A 15,622-nucleotide genomic window follows, 5' to 3' on the forward strand; every position below is an offset into this window, starting at 1 on the left:
TATATAAGCATTTTATAAATATAATTTTAATATATTTTATTATATAAATATAATAATAAATGATATAGTTATATAAATATTTGTTTGAATATAAAATATTTTATATAATATACTTATATATAATATACACATTTTATAAATATAAAATTATATATTCACATTTGTTATGTAAATATATAATAAATATATGCTGTCTATTTCTATAAATATGTCTATATTTAAATAGATAACTATTTATGTATTTATAATTACATATATTTTTATATAAAATATATAAACACTTTATAAACATATATTTAAATATATTTCTTATATAAATATATAAGAAATACATAGTATACTTATATAGATATAAATATGTATATATTTAAACATATAAATATGTATATATTTATTAATATTTTATTTATTGTATAAAAGATATAAATCTTTTATAAATTTAACATATTTATATAAATATATCATTAATGTATATTATAAATTTATAATATACAAATTATATATTATTGATATATCATTACATTTATATTTTTAAATATATAATCACTATAATTTTTAATGTATATATTGATATATGATATCAATAATTGGATATTATTGGAATAATCCAATTAAGATTATTGGATATTTATCTGGTATTGGACATTTGCTGTTGGATATTTGCTATTATTGCGTATTTAGCTGTTGTTAGATGATTATTATTAGGTGTTTGTGTTGATAGTCTTTTATTATTGTTAGATATATCTTTTACTAAATACCTATTATTAGTAATTCTTAATAGGAAATTATTAGTAGTAAATATTATTGTTACTAATAATATAATATACAATGTCTTTTATATATTATATATCATATATATTATAATATAATTATTAGTAGTAGTATTATTAGTAAATACTTAGAATAGACTGGCCAATGTAAAGCCTGTAAAAGGCAGAAATGGTGCCTCAGCCTAATGAGCTCCTGAAGGGAATTCTCACCCTCACCTCTCTCCAGCCCTGGCCTTTTTGCCTCTTTTTTTCAGTTGTGGGGGAATTCTGGATGATTTATATTCAATATTTCTGTCGTGAGGGAATTCTGGGTGATTTACAAATAACATTTCAGTTGTGGGGCAATTCTGGATCATTTATAGATGATATTTCAGTTGTGAGGCAATTCTGGGTGATTTATAAATATTTCAGTTGTGGGGGAATTCTGGATCATTTATAGAGGACATTTCAGTTGTGAGGGAATTCTGGGTGATTTATAAATAATAATTCAGTTGTGAGGGAATTCTGAATCATTTATAGATGATATGTCAGTTGTGGGGGAATTCTGGGTGATTTATAAATAATATTTCAGTTGTGAGGGAATTCTGGATGAACTGCAGAGGATATTTCAGTTGTGAAGGAATTCTGGATGAACTGCAGAGGATATTTCAGTTGTAAGGGAATTCTGGGTGATTTATATTCAATATTTCTGTTGTGAGGGAATTCTGGGTGATTTATAAATAATAATTCAGTTGTGAGGGAATTATGGATTATTTATATTCAGTATTTCTGTCGTGAGGGAATTCTGAGTGATTTATAAATAATATTTCAGTTGTGATGGAATTCTGGATTATTTATAGATGATATTTCAGTTGTGAGGCAATTCTGGGTGATTTATAAATAATATTTCAGTTGTGAGGGGATTATGGATGATTTATAGAGAGTAGTTCAGTTGTGAGGGGATTACAGGTGGTTTATAGATGATATTTCAGTTTTGAGGGAATTCTGGGTGATTTATTGCTAATAACTCAATTGTGAGGGAATTCTGGATGATCCTTTGAGGATATTCCAGTTGTGAAGAAATTCCCCCACCCTCATGGGATCAGGAATGTCCAATGGCACATTTTCCTCCAAACACTGACCGCATCCATATCAAGCCATGCATCCAAACACTCCAAACCTTCTGAGCGCCTCAGGATGAGTCTCCTGTCCCTGTGCCACCTGAATTATCCCTGTCTGTGTGTCCCTCTCCAGGTACATGAAGTACCTCTATGCCTACGAGTGCGAGAAGAAGTCCCTGAGCTCCCCGGCCGAGCTCCAGGCTGCCATCGACGGCAACCGGCGCGAGGGCCGGCGGCCCAGCTACAGCTCCTCGCTGTTCAGCTACTCCCCATCCCCGCCGGGGCCTCCTTCCCTGCTGTCCCCCCCCAAAATCCGCTTCCCCATCATCGGCGTGGCGCCGGGCAGCACCACCGGCAACCCCCGCGTCTCACCGGCCCTCAGGAAAGGTCAGCAGGGCCATGGCGGCGCTGGGAGTGTGGGACTGTGGTGTGGGCAGTGTGCTCTGGCTGAGTGACACCTCCTGGCAATGTCCCCTGGCTGAGTGACTTCCTGGCAGTGTCCCCTGGCTGAGTGACCTCTCCTGACAGTGCCCGTGCCGAGCCACATGGCCTGGGAATGTGGGACTGTGGTGTGGGCCGTGTCCCCTGGCTGAGTGACCCCTCCTGACTGTGTGGCCTGGCAGTGTGGGAGCAGGATGCTGGCAACGTCCCCTGGCTGAGTGTCCCCCTCCTGACCGTGTGGCCTGGGAATGTGGGACTGTGGCACTGGCAGTGTCCCCTGATTGAGTGACCTCTCCTGACCGTGTCCATGCCACATTGCATGGCCTGGGAATGTGGAACTGTGGTCCTGCCAATGTCCCCTGGCTGAGTGACCCCTCCTGACCGTGTGGCCTGGGAATGTGGGATCGGGGTGTTGGCAGTGTCCCCTGGCTGAGTGACCCCTTCTGGTGGTGTCCCCTGGCTGAGTGACCCCTCCTGACCGTGTCCATGATAAACTGCATGGCCTGGGAATGTGGGACTGTGGTGCTGGCAGTGTGCCCTGGCTGAGTGTCCCCTCGTGGCCCAGGTGACGGCGTGCCGCTGACGGTGCCCATGCCGAGCCGCGTGGCCGTGCCGGTGACACTGGGTGGCCAGCAGGCCTCGGTGGCAGCCAGGACGGCCACGCTGGAGCAGCTGAGGGAGAGGCTGGAGGCGGGAGAGCCCCCGGAGAAGAAGGTGCCGCGCATGACGGAGGAGGAGCAGCGGCTGGTGCAGCAGGCCCTGCAGCGCAACCTGTTCAGCATGGCCCGGCAGCTCCCCATGAAGATCAAAATCAACGGGAAAGGTGAGGCTGAGCTCCTCAGTAAGCTGCAGGGAGGGAAAGGTCCCAGCCTGGAATGTCACACACACACGGCTGGGTCAGCTCTGAGTGACCTCTGGGTCACCTCCATTCCAGCATTGTTGGCATGGAGGTGTTCAGGTGCAAGATTTTGTTGGGTTTTCTTGCTGGGCTTTTTCTCGTGCTCATCCAAATCCAGCCCAGATTCAGGAGAAAAAGAGACTCAGGGGTGACCTTATCACTCCCTAAACTTCCTGAAAGGTGCCAGTGCTCAGCTGGGGCTGGGCTGTCTCTCCAGGCAGCACTGACACAACCAGAGCACAGTCTCAAGCTGCACCAAGGGAAATTTAGGTTGCATATCAGGAAAAAGTTTTTTACAGAAAGGGTGATGAAGTTCTGGAATGGCTGCCTAGGGAGGTGGTGGAGTCACCATCCCTGAGTGTAACAAAGCCTGGATGTGGCACTGGGTGCCCGAGTTTAGGTGAGGTGTTGGGGCTGGGTTGAATTGATGACCTTGAAGGTCTCTTCCAACTTGGTGATTCTGTGAATTCTGTGACCTTCCCAAAACTCCAAGCTGGTCAAGTTTGGCCCAGCTTGGAAGCAAGGAAGAGCTGTTCTTGCTCCAGCAGTGCTGGTTTGAGGTGCCTGGCCACAAATATGGGTGGGAATGGTCAAGTAGGTTCCTCCCAAGCAGCAGTTCTTTTTTTAGAACTTGTTTCTTTTTTAGATTGTATTACTTTTAAAAAAATGTGATTGTTTCTGGGCTTCTTCCCCAGCCTGGATTTAAACAGTTCATCCTGAATCTTAGCAATGATTTCTGTGATGTCAGTGCTCCCAGTTCCTGGCAGCTCTGCATCCAACCAAATTCCACATCAAAACCACAAGAGCCACTGATAGGGAATACAAATTTTATCCAGGAGTCTTCATTATTCCCTCACCTCACTTCTGCTTTTACCCTGAACTAAATCCAAACGCTGGGAGCCATTGCAGTCCCTACAAACAGAAACAGGCTGAGGATTCAGGGATGGGATTCCCACCTTTGTAGGGGCTCTCTTGTCTTCTCTGCCCTTCTTTTCCCCACTGTACCATAAAAAACAGATGGAGATGCTCTGAGAGGTGGTTTTGATGAGCTCAGCATGGCTTGCTAACAACATTTAGGTTCAATGTGGAGTTTTTAGAGGGTTTTTTTTGCCTTGCTGCCCTCCTTGGAGGGACAGTCCCAAAATCCAGGCTCACCTTTGTGGGGCTGGAAGAGTTCCATGTTCAGCTGCCCATCCCTGCCCAGGCTGTGGAAAATCCTGATTTTCATGGAGTTTCCCTGGCTTTTCCCTCCCCCCAGTGGCCGCTGGAGCCGCTGCAGTCCGAGCACAGCAAAATCCAGCTGAGAGTTAAATCTGAGTTTATCTCTGTGCTCCCAGCCCTTCCTTGCGGCAGGAATGGCCTCGGGGAGACATTTCCCAATGCCAGCAGGCTCCCAGCCTCACCAAAGCCTTCCAGCACCTCTGCAGCCTTGTCCTGGAATGGTTTGAGTTGGAAGGGACCTCAAAGCCGAGGACAGGGATACTGCCACGTCCCAGGGTGCTCCAAGCCCCACTCCCGGGAATGAGGGCATTCTGTGGGCCCAAAGAGGGGACAAAGGGGGGCTGTGCTCACCTCGGGGGTGCAGGGAGTGGGATCGGTGCCCTCTAACTGTGCCTCCCTCCCTGGGACAAGACAAGGCAGACTCGGCGGCGGCGGCGCTGAACCTGTCCCCGAACGGCATCGGCAGCATCAACATGTCCGTGGAGATCAACGGCACCACCTACGCCGGTGAGAGCCCTGCTGGGAAAGGGACAGCCCTCCTGGGATGGGACAGCACAGGGACAGCCCTCCCGGGAACGGGACAGCCCAGGGACAGCCCTCCTGGGAGTGGGACAGCCCTCCTGGGGGGCGGGAATAGCTGGGATGGGGGTGGTCCCTGCCGAATGGCAGCGGGATGCGATTCTTGTTCCCTAGACTGGGCAGGAGCAGCTCCCTTCCCTTGGTATTAGTGCTTTAAAATCTGAGGGAAGGAGTTTGAAATCCCTGTGGAGGCGTTCATAGGAAGGAGAATTGTCCCTGTTCTCCTGAGTTGGGGCTTTGCTTGGCTTTCCCAGTGGGAATTGTCCCCTGGAGCAGTTCCCTTCTGCAGGCCATGCCTGTGCATCCTTGGGCAAATCCTAGGTGGGAATCCTGGCTCTGCCTCACCCTAACCCAAATGGCAGCTGCTTCTCCCCAAAGGCAGAACCCATTTGGGATCTGTTTTCTTTAGGGTCAGCATCCCTGTGCAGGCTCCAGCTGAGCACAGGAGCCAGACCAGCCACCCTGAGCTGGGATGGGATCCTGGGGCTGGGAAAGCCTCCCCTTTGCCAGCCTGACCCTCTCTGTGCTGGGATGGGATCTAATCCAGGGGCTGGGAAAGCCTCCCCTTTGTCAGCCTAACCCTCTCTGTGCTGGGATGGGATCCTGATCCTGGGAAAGCCTCCCCTTTGCCAGCCTGACCCTCTCTGTGCTGGGATGGGATCTGATCCAGGGGCTGGGAATGCCTGACCCGGGATGGAATGGAATGGAATGGGATCCTGGCACTGGAAAAGCCTCCTCTTTGCCAGCCTAACCCCTGTCTCTGTTGGGATGGAATCCTGGTGCTGGGAAAGCCTGACCCTCGATGGGATGGGATGGGATGGGATGGGATGGGATGGGATGGGATGGGATGGGATGGGATGGGATGGGATTCTGGCACTGGGAAAGCCTCCCCTTTGCCCACTCTAACCCTGTGTGTGCCCACAGGGGTGCTGTTTGCCCAGAAGCCCATGGTGCAGCTCCTGGCCGGCTCGGGCACGCAGAGCTCGTGCAGCAGCAGCTCCAGCAGCTCCAGCAGCAGCTCCAGCAGCTCCCACTGCTCCCCCAGCCCTACCTCATCGCGGGGCACGCCCGGCGCAGAGCCCTCCACCAGCTGGTCCCTGTGACGGGCACTGCCCAGGAGTGCACACATACCTCACCTCAAGGAACCTGCTCTCGTGGCTGCACAGCACCTGGAGGATGATGATGATGGTGGTGGTGGTGGTGAAACCTTTCCATGCCAGCGAGTTTTCCTTCATCGTCTCTTTGTCCGGCCTTGTTTTGGCTTTGTTCCCTCCTCCCCCCTTTCCTTCCTCCCCTTTGCTCTTTGGTTCCTCCTCCTCCTCCTCCTCCTCGCAGGGTGTGTGGTGTTCCCATGGAGGGGGGCACACCTGGCGTTTCTCAATCAGGGATGGCTCTGGGGCCACAGCTCCTGGCCAGGACGTCACCAGGGCAGGGAAAGGGCCAGGACTGGGGAGGGGAGCCCTGGTTCTGCTGGGAATCCTGGTTCTCCTGGAACCCTGGTTCTGCTGGAGCCCTGATTCTCCTGGAGCCCTGGTCCTGCTGGAACCCTGGTTCTCCTGGAACCCTGGTTTTGCTGGGAATCCTGGTTCTGGAACCCTGGTTCCAGGATCCTGGCTCTGCTGGGAATCCTGGTTCTGCTGGAGCCCTGATTCTCCTGGAGCCCTGGTACTGCTGGTTCCTGGTTCTCCAGGAACCTGGTTCTCCTGGAGCCCTGGTTCTCCTGGAGACCTGGTTCTGGTGGAGCCCTGGTTCTGGTGGGAACCCTGGTTCTGGAATCCTGGTTCTCCTGGAACCCTGGTTCTGGAACTCTGGTTCTGCTGGAACCAGGGGCCACCAGGGCTCTTCCCACCCACAACTCCGTGTTTTGACAATCCTGAGAGCCAGGGGGTGCCTGGCCCTGTCCTCCCATGGCAATCTGCTCATGTCCCTTCCTGCTGTGTCCCCATGTCCTCAGGGGAGGCTCCTGAGCCTCCCTCCTCTCCTCTCCACGGTTCTGGCACCATCAGCTGCTCGGTTCTGGCTGCTGCCACCTCACCCCTCGAGTCCCAAGTGTCCCTGAGGAGTGACAAAGGGCCAGGGCGTGCTGGGGTTCCATGTCCCCGCTCTGTCCCCATAGCAGGGTCCCTCAGGTTGGTGCAGGCTCCCTGGAGCAGCTCTGGGAGCTCTGCAGGAGCACAGGCTGCAGGTGGGGTGGTTGATGTGGGGATCTGGGGCTCTGAACAAACCCCCTGCCATGGTACAGGGAGGGGCAGAGCCCAGGGAATCCAGCCCTGCCTGGCTCCGGAAGCTGGAAGCAGAGCTCCCTGTGAATGAGCTGCTCAGGTGACCTGGTGCTGTCCCCCTGTCCCCATGCCCTGGTGCCGTCCCTGCCATCCCCCCTGCCCTGGTGACGTCCTCCCTGTGCTGCAGGCCCGAGTCAGGTTTTTTGAGCAGATGAAATACCTCAGCTATGTACTTTGTTGGGTTGCTTTTGTTTGTGTTGGGTTGGGTTGTTTTTAACCTCTTCAGGAAGTGTTGGCATATCCTATCGCTTTGGGGGGGTTTTCATAGGTGGGTTTGCTGAATTTGTGTTTGCTTTTATTTCTGTTGGCTTTTAATGGATCACCAAAGACAGGGAGTTCAGACGAGGCTGAGCAGAGCAGCAGTGGCTTCCCCACCCTCCAGGAGCCCATCCCAGGACAGCACAGCAGGACGGGGTGACACTGCCCCTTGGATCTGTGCTTGTCCCAGCCTCTCCTGCTGCTTCCTGCGCTGTGCCAGGGCTGTCCTGCCCCCAGGGCTCTCTGGGATCGGGAGATGGGGATGTGATGCCCTGGAGGGATGGAGGGATGCTGCTCCAGGTGTCCCCAGCTGCTCTCAGAGGGAGCAGGGGAAGCCGGCCTGACCTGCAGGTTCCTTTCATCCTCACAGACTCCCAGAGGATTTTCCAGCCTCTGGGACTCAGATGATTTTTTTTCCCTTTTTTTTGGGTTTTCTTTTGGTGGTTTTATTTTATTCTTGGGTGGGGTTGGGCTGTTTCCTCTGAGTGGGACTGGGGCACTTTCTGCTTTTCCCTCTGCTCTGCTCCCTGGCCCCGGGGGAGCAGAGGCTGCTCCGGGGTGGGGCTGCTTTGTCTCACTTGCTAATGTTGTGTTTTCTTGCACAGAAAGGCACTCGAATCACTGAACTTGCTTGGACACTACTAGAGTATTAATGTTTATAAGCTTTACTCAACCTAGACTGGAACTAGCCAGGGACTAACAGATTGTTTTGTATCCAATTCAGGGAAAGAATCAGGTCGGGAAGCGTAACAGATACCTCAGTTAAATAAGCTGCAACAATAAACGGGTCCTTTTCCCAGCCCGGGGGTGACAAGGACCATCCAGACTGTGAAGAGTTAACCCTTTCCCTCAGCCTGGCTTTGGCCCTGGCAGCCTGAGCTGCGGGTCTCCTGCTGAGCTGCCAGGCTTTGGGTGCAGGGAGTGCTGGAACCAGCAGCAGCAGAGCGGGGGGAGGCCGAGCAGGGGGCCCGTGTCGTACTCAGGGTTTGATGCTGCCGGCAGGACGTTCCCGATGGATGGGCGGTGCTCCATCCTCCCCCAGCTCCTCACACCAGCCGGGCAGCCCCGGGCAGCCCCCAGCTCGCCCCTCGGTGGGGCAGAGCCAGCCGAGCCTGCCCCGGGGCTGCGGGGAAGGCAGCAGGGTGGGCGGCCTGAGGGGGAGGCTGCTGTGCCTGCTCTCTGCCACATGTTCTCTCCAAACAGCTGCAGCAGCCTTGCTATAACTAGTTTTCTTACCTATTTAAAAGAGAAGAAAAAAAATAATAAAATAAGTAAATAAAAACAAAATGTGATAGCCTAGGCGGTGGATAAATACCTCAACGTCTCCTTCCAACAAGTGTCTGTATATGTTGTTGTTGGGTTTTTTCTATCTTACAGGTTATCTGAATGTTTATATTCCAATAAACTTCTACCTCTTCACACCGTGACCCCCACGCCTGCTTTGTGCCCCTGGCTGCTCCCTGAGGGTAAAGAATTCCCAGATATTCCCAGAGAACTGGACTGTGTCCTAAGGGTAAAAAATTCCCAGATATTCCCAGACAAGTGGGCTGTGTCCTGAGGGTAAAGAATTCCCAGTTATTCCCAGAGGCTGGGCTGTGTCCTGAGGGTAAAGAATTCCCAGTTATTCCCAGAGGCTGGGCTGTGTCCTAAGGGTGAAGAATTCCCAGTTATTCCTAGAGGCTGGGCTGTGTCCTGAGGGTAAAGAATTCCCAGATATTCCTGAAGGCTGGGCTGTGCCCTGAAGGTAAAAAATTCCCAGTTATTCCTAGCGGCTGGGCTGTGAGGGTAAAGAATTTCCAGCTATTCCCAGAGAACTGGGCTGTGTCCTGAGGGCCCTGAGGGTAAAGAATTTCCAGCTATTCCCAGAGAACTGGGCTGTGTCCTGAGGGTAAAGAATTCCCAGATATTCCCAGAGGCTGTGCTGTGAGGATAAAGAATTTCCAGTCATTCCCAGAGGGTGGGCTGTGTGCTGAGGGTAAAGAATTCCCAGTTATTCCCAAAGGCTTGGCTATGTCCTGAGGGCCCTGAAGGTAAAAAATTCCCAGATATTCCCAGAGTACTGGGCTGTGTCCTTGTAGAGCCCCTGAGGGTAAAGAATTCCCAGCTATTCTCAGAAGTTGGTCTGTGTCCTGAGGGTAAAAAATTCCCAGATATTCCCAGAGGCTGGGCTGTGTCCTGATGGCACTAAGGATAAAGAATTTCCAGCTATTCCCAGAGAACTGGGCTGTGTGCTGAGGGTAAAGAATTCCCAGTTATTCCCAGAGGCTTGGCTATGTCCTGAAGGCCCTGAAGGTGAAAAATTTCCAGATATTCCCAGAGAACTGGGCTGTGAGGGTAAAGAATTCCCAGTTATTCCCAGAGAACTGGGCTGTGTTCTTGCAGGGGCTCTGAAGGTAAAGAATTCCCAGTTATTCCCACAGGCTGGGCTGTGTCCTTGCAGGAGCTCTGAGGGTAAAGAATTCCCAGCTATTCCCAGAGAACTCTGTCCTTGCAGGGGCCCTGGGCTCCCAGTTTGGAGCTGGCCCGGGCTGGAACGCCGGCGCTTCCAGGCTGGATTCTGACAGGAGCCGCACGGGATCTCCTGTCCCCGGTGTCGCCGGAGCTGTCCTCGCCCTGTCCTGACACAGGAACGGGCGGCAGGCAGTGTTGTAGAAGGAGCAAAAGAAGGTTTTATTCAAGAAAACAGCGTGGTTTTTATAGAGTGATACGATACATTCTCTTTGATTGGCTGGTTAACAAAAACACCTTCCTCACACACCGTCCTTGAGAAGAACAGAAAGACGAAGCAGAAAACACCACCTGCAGATTGTTTGCACTTCACAACCTCTCACATCCTTGAAAGGTCTCCCAAGGCGCTGTGAGAAGCGTTTGCCGTTTCTCTGTCCCTTGGCATCCCCACCTGTCCCTTGCCCATCTCCCAAATCCCTTCTCTGTCACCGCCTGCTCCCCACGCAAAGCTCCTCAAACACCTCCCCGCTGTTTGCACAGCACCGTCGCTGCTTTTCCACTCATGGAGCGCTTCCAATCCCTCCCGTGCCAGCCTTGCCCGTGCCTCATTTACCTTGGCTGGCTGCCGGGGAGGGCACGGAGCCCTCGACCTTCCTCATCCTCACCCGTGGAACCAGAACCGCTGCCCTTCCCTCATCACCCGGCTGCAGGTGAGCTCCCCGGGCTGGGCTCCCAGCCTATCCCAGCCCCGGGCCCCCAATCCCCTCCCATCCTCTCCTGCCTCCGGCTCTCCCAGCCCCGGCTTCTCCCCTCGGCAGCGCGGCGATGCCCGGAGCAGGTAAGGCGGGATCCCCCGGGGTTTGGATCTCCCCCGGCCCCTCAGCTCAGCTCAGCTAAGCCGGGCTCAGCCGAAAAGCGACCCCGTGGTGCCCACCCCAAGCCCCGCAGCCCCTGCCGGGGATCCTGGAGCCCCGCATGTGACCGTGTTCACAGGGGTCTCAGGATGAGGGAAGAGACGGGGTTCTGACTCTATGTTTCAGAAGGCTTGATTTATTCTTTTATGATATATATTATATTAAAACTATACTAAAAGAATAGAAGAGAAGGTTTCATCAGAAGGCTAGCTAAGAATAGAAAGGAATGAATGAAAACAAAGGTTTGTGGCTCGGGCTCTATGTCCGAGCCAGCCGTGCTGTGATTGGCCATTAATTAAAAACAACCAATCACAGATGCACCTGTTGCATTCCACAGCAGCAGATAACCATTGTTTACATTTTGTTCCTGAGGCCTCTCAGGAGGAAAAATCCTAAGGAAAGCATTTTTCACAAAAAGATGTCTGCGACACCCCGCATCCCAAAGGTGCGGTGCACATGGGCACCAAGCCCTGCCGGTGTCCGTGTGTCCGTGCTGGACACACTCCCACTCTCCCAACGCTCTGTCCTGGGGCTGCACGGCCACGGGCTCGGCAGGTGTTTTTTGGGATGGAATATAATCCCTGGAGGGAAATTCCAGGCAGCCCCGTCCCCTCCATACCTCCCTAAATGCCGCCATTCAGCTCATCCCGGCCAGCGCCCGGCTCCGAACAAACAACAAAGGGCTGCGGGGAGCCCAGCGCGGATTAACGCACCTGGGCAGGGCGGGGTGAGACAATGCCTGCTTTTCTCTTTCCAACATCCCCATCCCCTCATGGACCCGCTCAGGCTCTGGCACAGCTTCACCCCCGCCCTGTTCTCCTTAATCCCTCCCTCCAGTGCTGGAAGCGAAGCCAGCTCTGGGCACAGGGAGGTTTTCCGCCAGCACAGATGCCACCTCCGAAACTCAGGAACTAAATTCCAACGGAGTTTCAGCCCTCGTGTGCAGGAGTTGCTTCCCTGCTCCCTAAATGCCCACGTGTGCAGGGATGCCCTCCTTCCAGGGAGCCCAAAACCCCGCGGGCATCCCTGCGGGGAGGGACAAAATCCAGTTCATCACCTCTCAGGGGGGAGATTCCCCTCTTTGGGATTGGGCTTGTCTCAGCCCTCAGGGGCCGCTGCCGCTTTGAATCCAGCCCGGACACCCCAAATCCCCCTAGCAGGTGCCCCCTGTGAGCCCCCAGCAGGGCCCGAGCTGGCTCAGCCTGGCACGGCGCTGATAACCGCCCGCTTCCAGGGCCCTTATCACGGCCGGGCTGGGGCCGCCTTTGTCCCACCCCGGCCCGTGTCAGGCTGCCCGAGCGCGGCCCCTGTCCCACCTGCTGCCTTTGGGATGTTCCTGGCTAACAGAGAGCGGGGAGGAAGCCCCGAGGAGGGGGCACCAGGCAGGGGGCACCGGGCTGGCCTCAGCTGCCACAGCAGCCGGGGAAAGCTGCACGGGCTCGGCCCCGCTCACCGAGCCCATCTCTCTCTCTCTCTCTCTCTCTCTCTCTCCAGCACACCTGCAGCTCTCCCTCAGCGCGGGGCTGTCCCTCCTCTTCCTCGGCGTCCTCCTGGGCTGTGCCATGTGCTGGTGGCACCGCCGGCGCCCGGGCCGCGCCCTGGGCCGGCAGCGAGTGGAGCTGGGGGCGGCTCTGCCCGCGGCCACGGTGCCGGTGCCCATCCAGCAGCGGGGCTCGGAGCGGGGCGCCCGGGCCGAGGAGATTTCCCCGGCACCGCCGGCACCCCGAGGGGGCTCTCCCCACGGCACAGCGTCCCTGCCCAGCCTCCCGCTCCTCCCGCAGCTGGCGGGGCTGTGGCAGCGCCGCTGCACCGTGGCCGGCACCAAACCCCTCTGCGGCGAGCGGAGCCCGCTGGTCCCCGCCGCGCCACCGCGCTCCGGGCAGCGCCCCCGGCTCCACTGCGAGCTGCGCTACTCCGTGCCCGAGGCCACCCTCACCGTCACCGTCCTCGGCGTGTCGCAGCTGCCCCGGGGCCAGCGGGGCTCCCGCGTTAAGGTGTCCCTGGTGTCACCGGCCCGCCGCGGGTCCGAGCGCCGCAGGAGCCTCCGCCGGGAGCCGCGGCGGTGCCGCTTCGGCCCGTACGGCCCGCAGGAGCTGCGCGGCTGCACCCTGCGCTTTGCTGTCTACGCCAGGGCACGGAGCCTCCAGGAGTCCTTCGTGGGCGAGGTCCTGTTCCCCTGCGCCGAGGCCGCCTGGGACCCCCGCGCCCCCTCCAGCTACTCCTGGGAGCTGGCGAGCACCAAAACCAAGCTGAGCAAGGTCAGCACGGCAGCGGTTTCGGTGGTCGGGATGAGTTTTGCGTGATCTCAGAGCCCTGGAACTGCAGGGGCAGAGGCAAAGCCTCCTCCAGGCAGCACCGGGAGCCCCGGGGAGTGTCCATGGCAGTGCAAACCCCGGGCAGTGCCTTCCTCACCGGGGGCTTTGCGCCTCATCCTCAGAGGTGCTGGGGTGGAGGGGCAAACAGAGCTGGCAGCAGCCCTGCAGTGCTGGTGGGCATTGAACCCACCCAGCTGCCCCGACCCTGCTGGGGAGGAGAATCACCGGGATGGAAGGGCTGGAGCTGGAGGGGCTGGAGGAGGATGGAGGTGGAAGGATTTAGATGTGAAAGGACGCGACAAGGTCGGAGCTGGAAGGACTGGGTGAGGTTGGAACTGGAAGGATACAATGAGGTTGAAGCTGGAAGGGTGGGATGAGGTCGGAAGTGCAAGAGCTGGATGAGGTCGGAGGTGAAAGGAGTGGTTGAGGTTGGAGCTGGAAGGGCTGGAGAAGGCTGGAGTTGAAAGGACACGACGAAATAGGAACTGGAAGGGTATGATGAGGTCAGAGCTGGATGATGTTGGAGCTGGAAGGACTGGATGAGCTTGGAGCTGGAAGAACACAATGAGGTCAAAGGTGGAAGGACTGGATGAGGTTGGAGGTTGAAGGGCTGGGTGAGGTCGGAGATGGAAGGACATGATGAAATTGGAGGCTGGAGGGCTGGGTGAGGTAGGAGATGGAAGGACATGATGAAATTGGAGGCTGGAGGGCTGGGTGAGGTAGGAGATGGAAGGACATGATGAAATTGGAGGCTGGAGGGCTGGGTGAGGTTGGAGCTGGAAGGGCTGTGTGAGGCTGGAGGCTGAAGGGCTGGGTGAGTTCAGAGGGGGTTTCACAGCATCCCCTGCTCTCTGTCCCCTTCCAGCACTGCCATGCCCCCAGCCTGAGCTGCAGCGTGCTCTCCTCGCCCCCCAGGCCCCTGGGGCAGCTCCTGCTGCAGCTGCAGCTGCAGCCCGCGGCCGGGCGCATCAAGGTGCTGCTGCGCAAGGCCCAGGCCCTGGGCCGGCTCTCCCGCATGCCGGGCACCCCAGGTAGGGCACGGGCACAGGGGGACACCAGGAATGGCTTCCCCTTCTTTTGCTTGGCAGATTCTCTCATTCCCTTTCATACTTCTCTCTCCCAAGCACAGGGAGGGTTGGAATGAGATGATCTTTGGGGTTCCTTCCACCCCAAACCACTCTGGGATTCCATCGCTGGCTGAAAATGAGAACAGGGAGTGTAATACAAATCTAGGTATCTCCAATATGGCCCCAAAGTGCCTGAAATATATTTATTTACAGTAAAATTAGCATGTGGCTTTCTGTTCTGTTGGTTGTTGTCATCTCTGGCTCTCCCTGCTCTCTGGGATGTGAGCCGAGGGCTTTGGAGGTCCCTGCTCTCCAGAAAGGAGGGACAGGTGAAACCTCAGGAGCTCTGTGGTTTCCCCACAGCTCCACAGAGTTCCACAAGGGTCCTGCAGCCCCGAAGCACCACCTGGGAGCTGCCAGCCTCCCTCCCTGGCGTGTGCCCCTCTCTCCAGGGCTCTGTCCCCATTTCCAGGCCACTATGTCATCATCCACCTGCGCCATGAGGGCCACATCATCGACACCAAGGAGACCAAGTCTGTCAGCGGCTACAGCCCCGTGTGGAACGCGCCCTTCCTCTTCACCCTCCCCACCGGGGACATCCAGCAGCAGCAGCTGGCCTTGGAGTTTGTTGTCATGCAGGTGAGGTGACCGGGCTGAGGAGGTGACCTGGATCACCCCGCTGCCCTCGGGAGCTGTGTGGGCTGGGACGGCTCCTGTGGGCAGAGGGGAAGGCCACCAGCTGTGTCCCCTGCCCTGTGCCATCCCAGGCTCGGCTCCACGGCCGTGGCTCGGTGCTGGGCCGTGTCCAGCTGGGGCCAGGGGTGCCACACTGGAGGGACATGTGCAGCCGGGCACCGCTGGAGTCAGAGCGCTGGCACCGCATCCAGCCTGGACCCTGAGCCTGGCCCGGGACTCACAGTGAGACAAGGGGGCCCCAAGCTGGGCACAGGGCAGATGGCACCCTCATGCCTTTGGGGGAAGTCCAGGTGCCATCTGCAGGGCTGGAGATCACTGGAGGTTGGCACAAACCCATCTCAAAGGGCTCTGGAGGGGACTGAGCCCATCCGAGGTGGCCCCAGCCTCAGGGGAGACGAGGAGCTTTGTCTGCTCCATCCATTGTCTGCACCTGGAACCTGGGCTGGCTGTGGAGGAGCCAGGAGGGACAAGGACCTGGCTGGGACCCCTGTGGCCACCACGGTGGTGGCATCTCCTGTCCCTTCTACGCTGGCTCCACCTCATCTCCTGCCCTTTCCACCCCTCCTGAGTGGAGTCATGCCAATGCCACCCGGTGATAAAGGTGTCCATTGGCATTTTAATTGATTGCTGGCC

General features: G+C 55.0%; 2 protein-coding genes across 2 annotated transcripts in view; both read left to right on the forward strand.

Moving 5' to 3' along the window:
* The window catches only part of ARID3B (AT-rich interaction domain 3B), a 31,688-nt gene extending 25,234 nt beyond the window's left edge, over window positions 1-6,454 (forward strand). The window contains exons 6-9 of the mRNA XM_058811126.1: window positions 2,004-2,257; window positions 2,877-3,134; window positions 4,842-4,937; window positions 5,934-6,454. Coding sequence (XP_058667109.1) covers window positions 2,004-2,257; window positions 2,877-3,134; window positions 4,842-4,937; window positions 5,934-6,112 — 787 coding nt within the window. The 3' untranslated portion in view covers window positions 6,113-6,454. The remainder of the gene's footprint in view (window positions 1-2,003; window positions 2,258-2,876; window positions 3,135-4,841; window positions 4,938-5,933) is intronic.
* Window positions 6,455-10,822: 4,368 nt separating this feature from the next.
* On the forward strand, window positions 10,823-15,192 carry LOC131561706 (synaptotagmin-7-like). The gene is made up of 5 exons (XM_058811078.1): window positions 10,823-10,835; window positions 12,406-13,169; window positions 14,092-14,257; window positions 14,766-14,932; window positions 15,061-15,192. Exons 1-5 carry the CDS (start codon window positions 10,823-10,825, stop codon window positions 15,190-15,192), a joined length of 1,242 nt encoding a protein of 413 aa, XP_058667061.1.
* The last annotated feature ends 430 nt before the right edge of the window (window positions 15,193-15,622 follow it).

Source organism: Ammospiza caudacuta, chromosome 10 (genome assembly GCF_027887145.1).
Source record: "Ammospiza caudacuta isolate bAmmCau1 chromosome 10, bAmmCau1.pri, whole genome shotgun sequence".
Lineage (NCBI taxonomy): Eukaryota > Metazoa > Chordata > Aves > Passeriformes > Passerellidae > Ammospiza > Ammospiza caudacuta.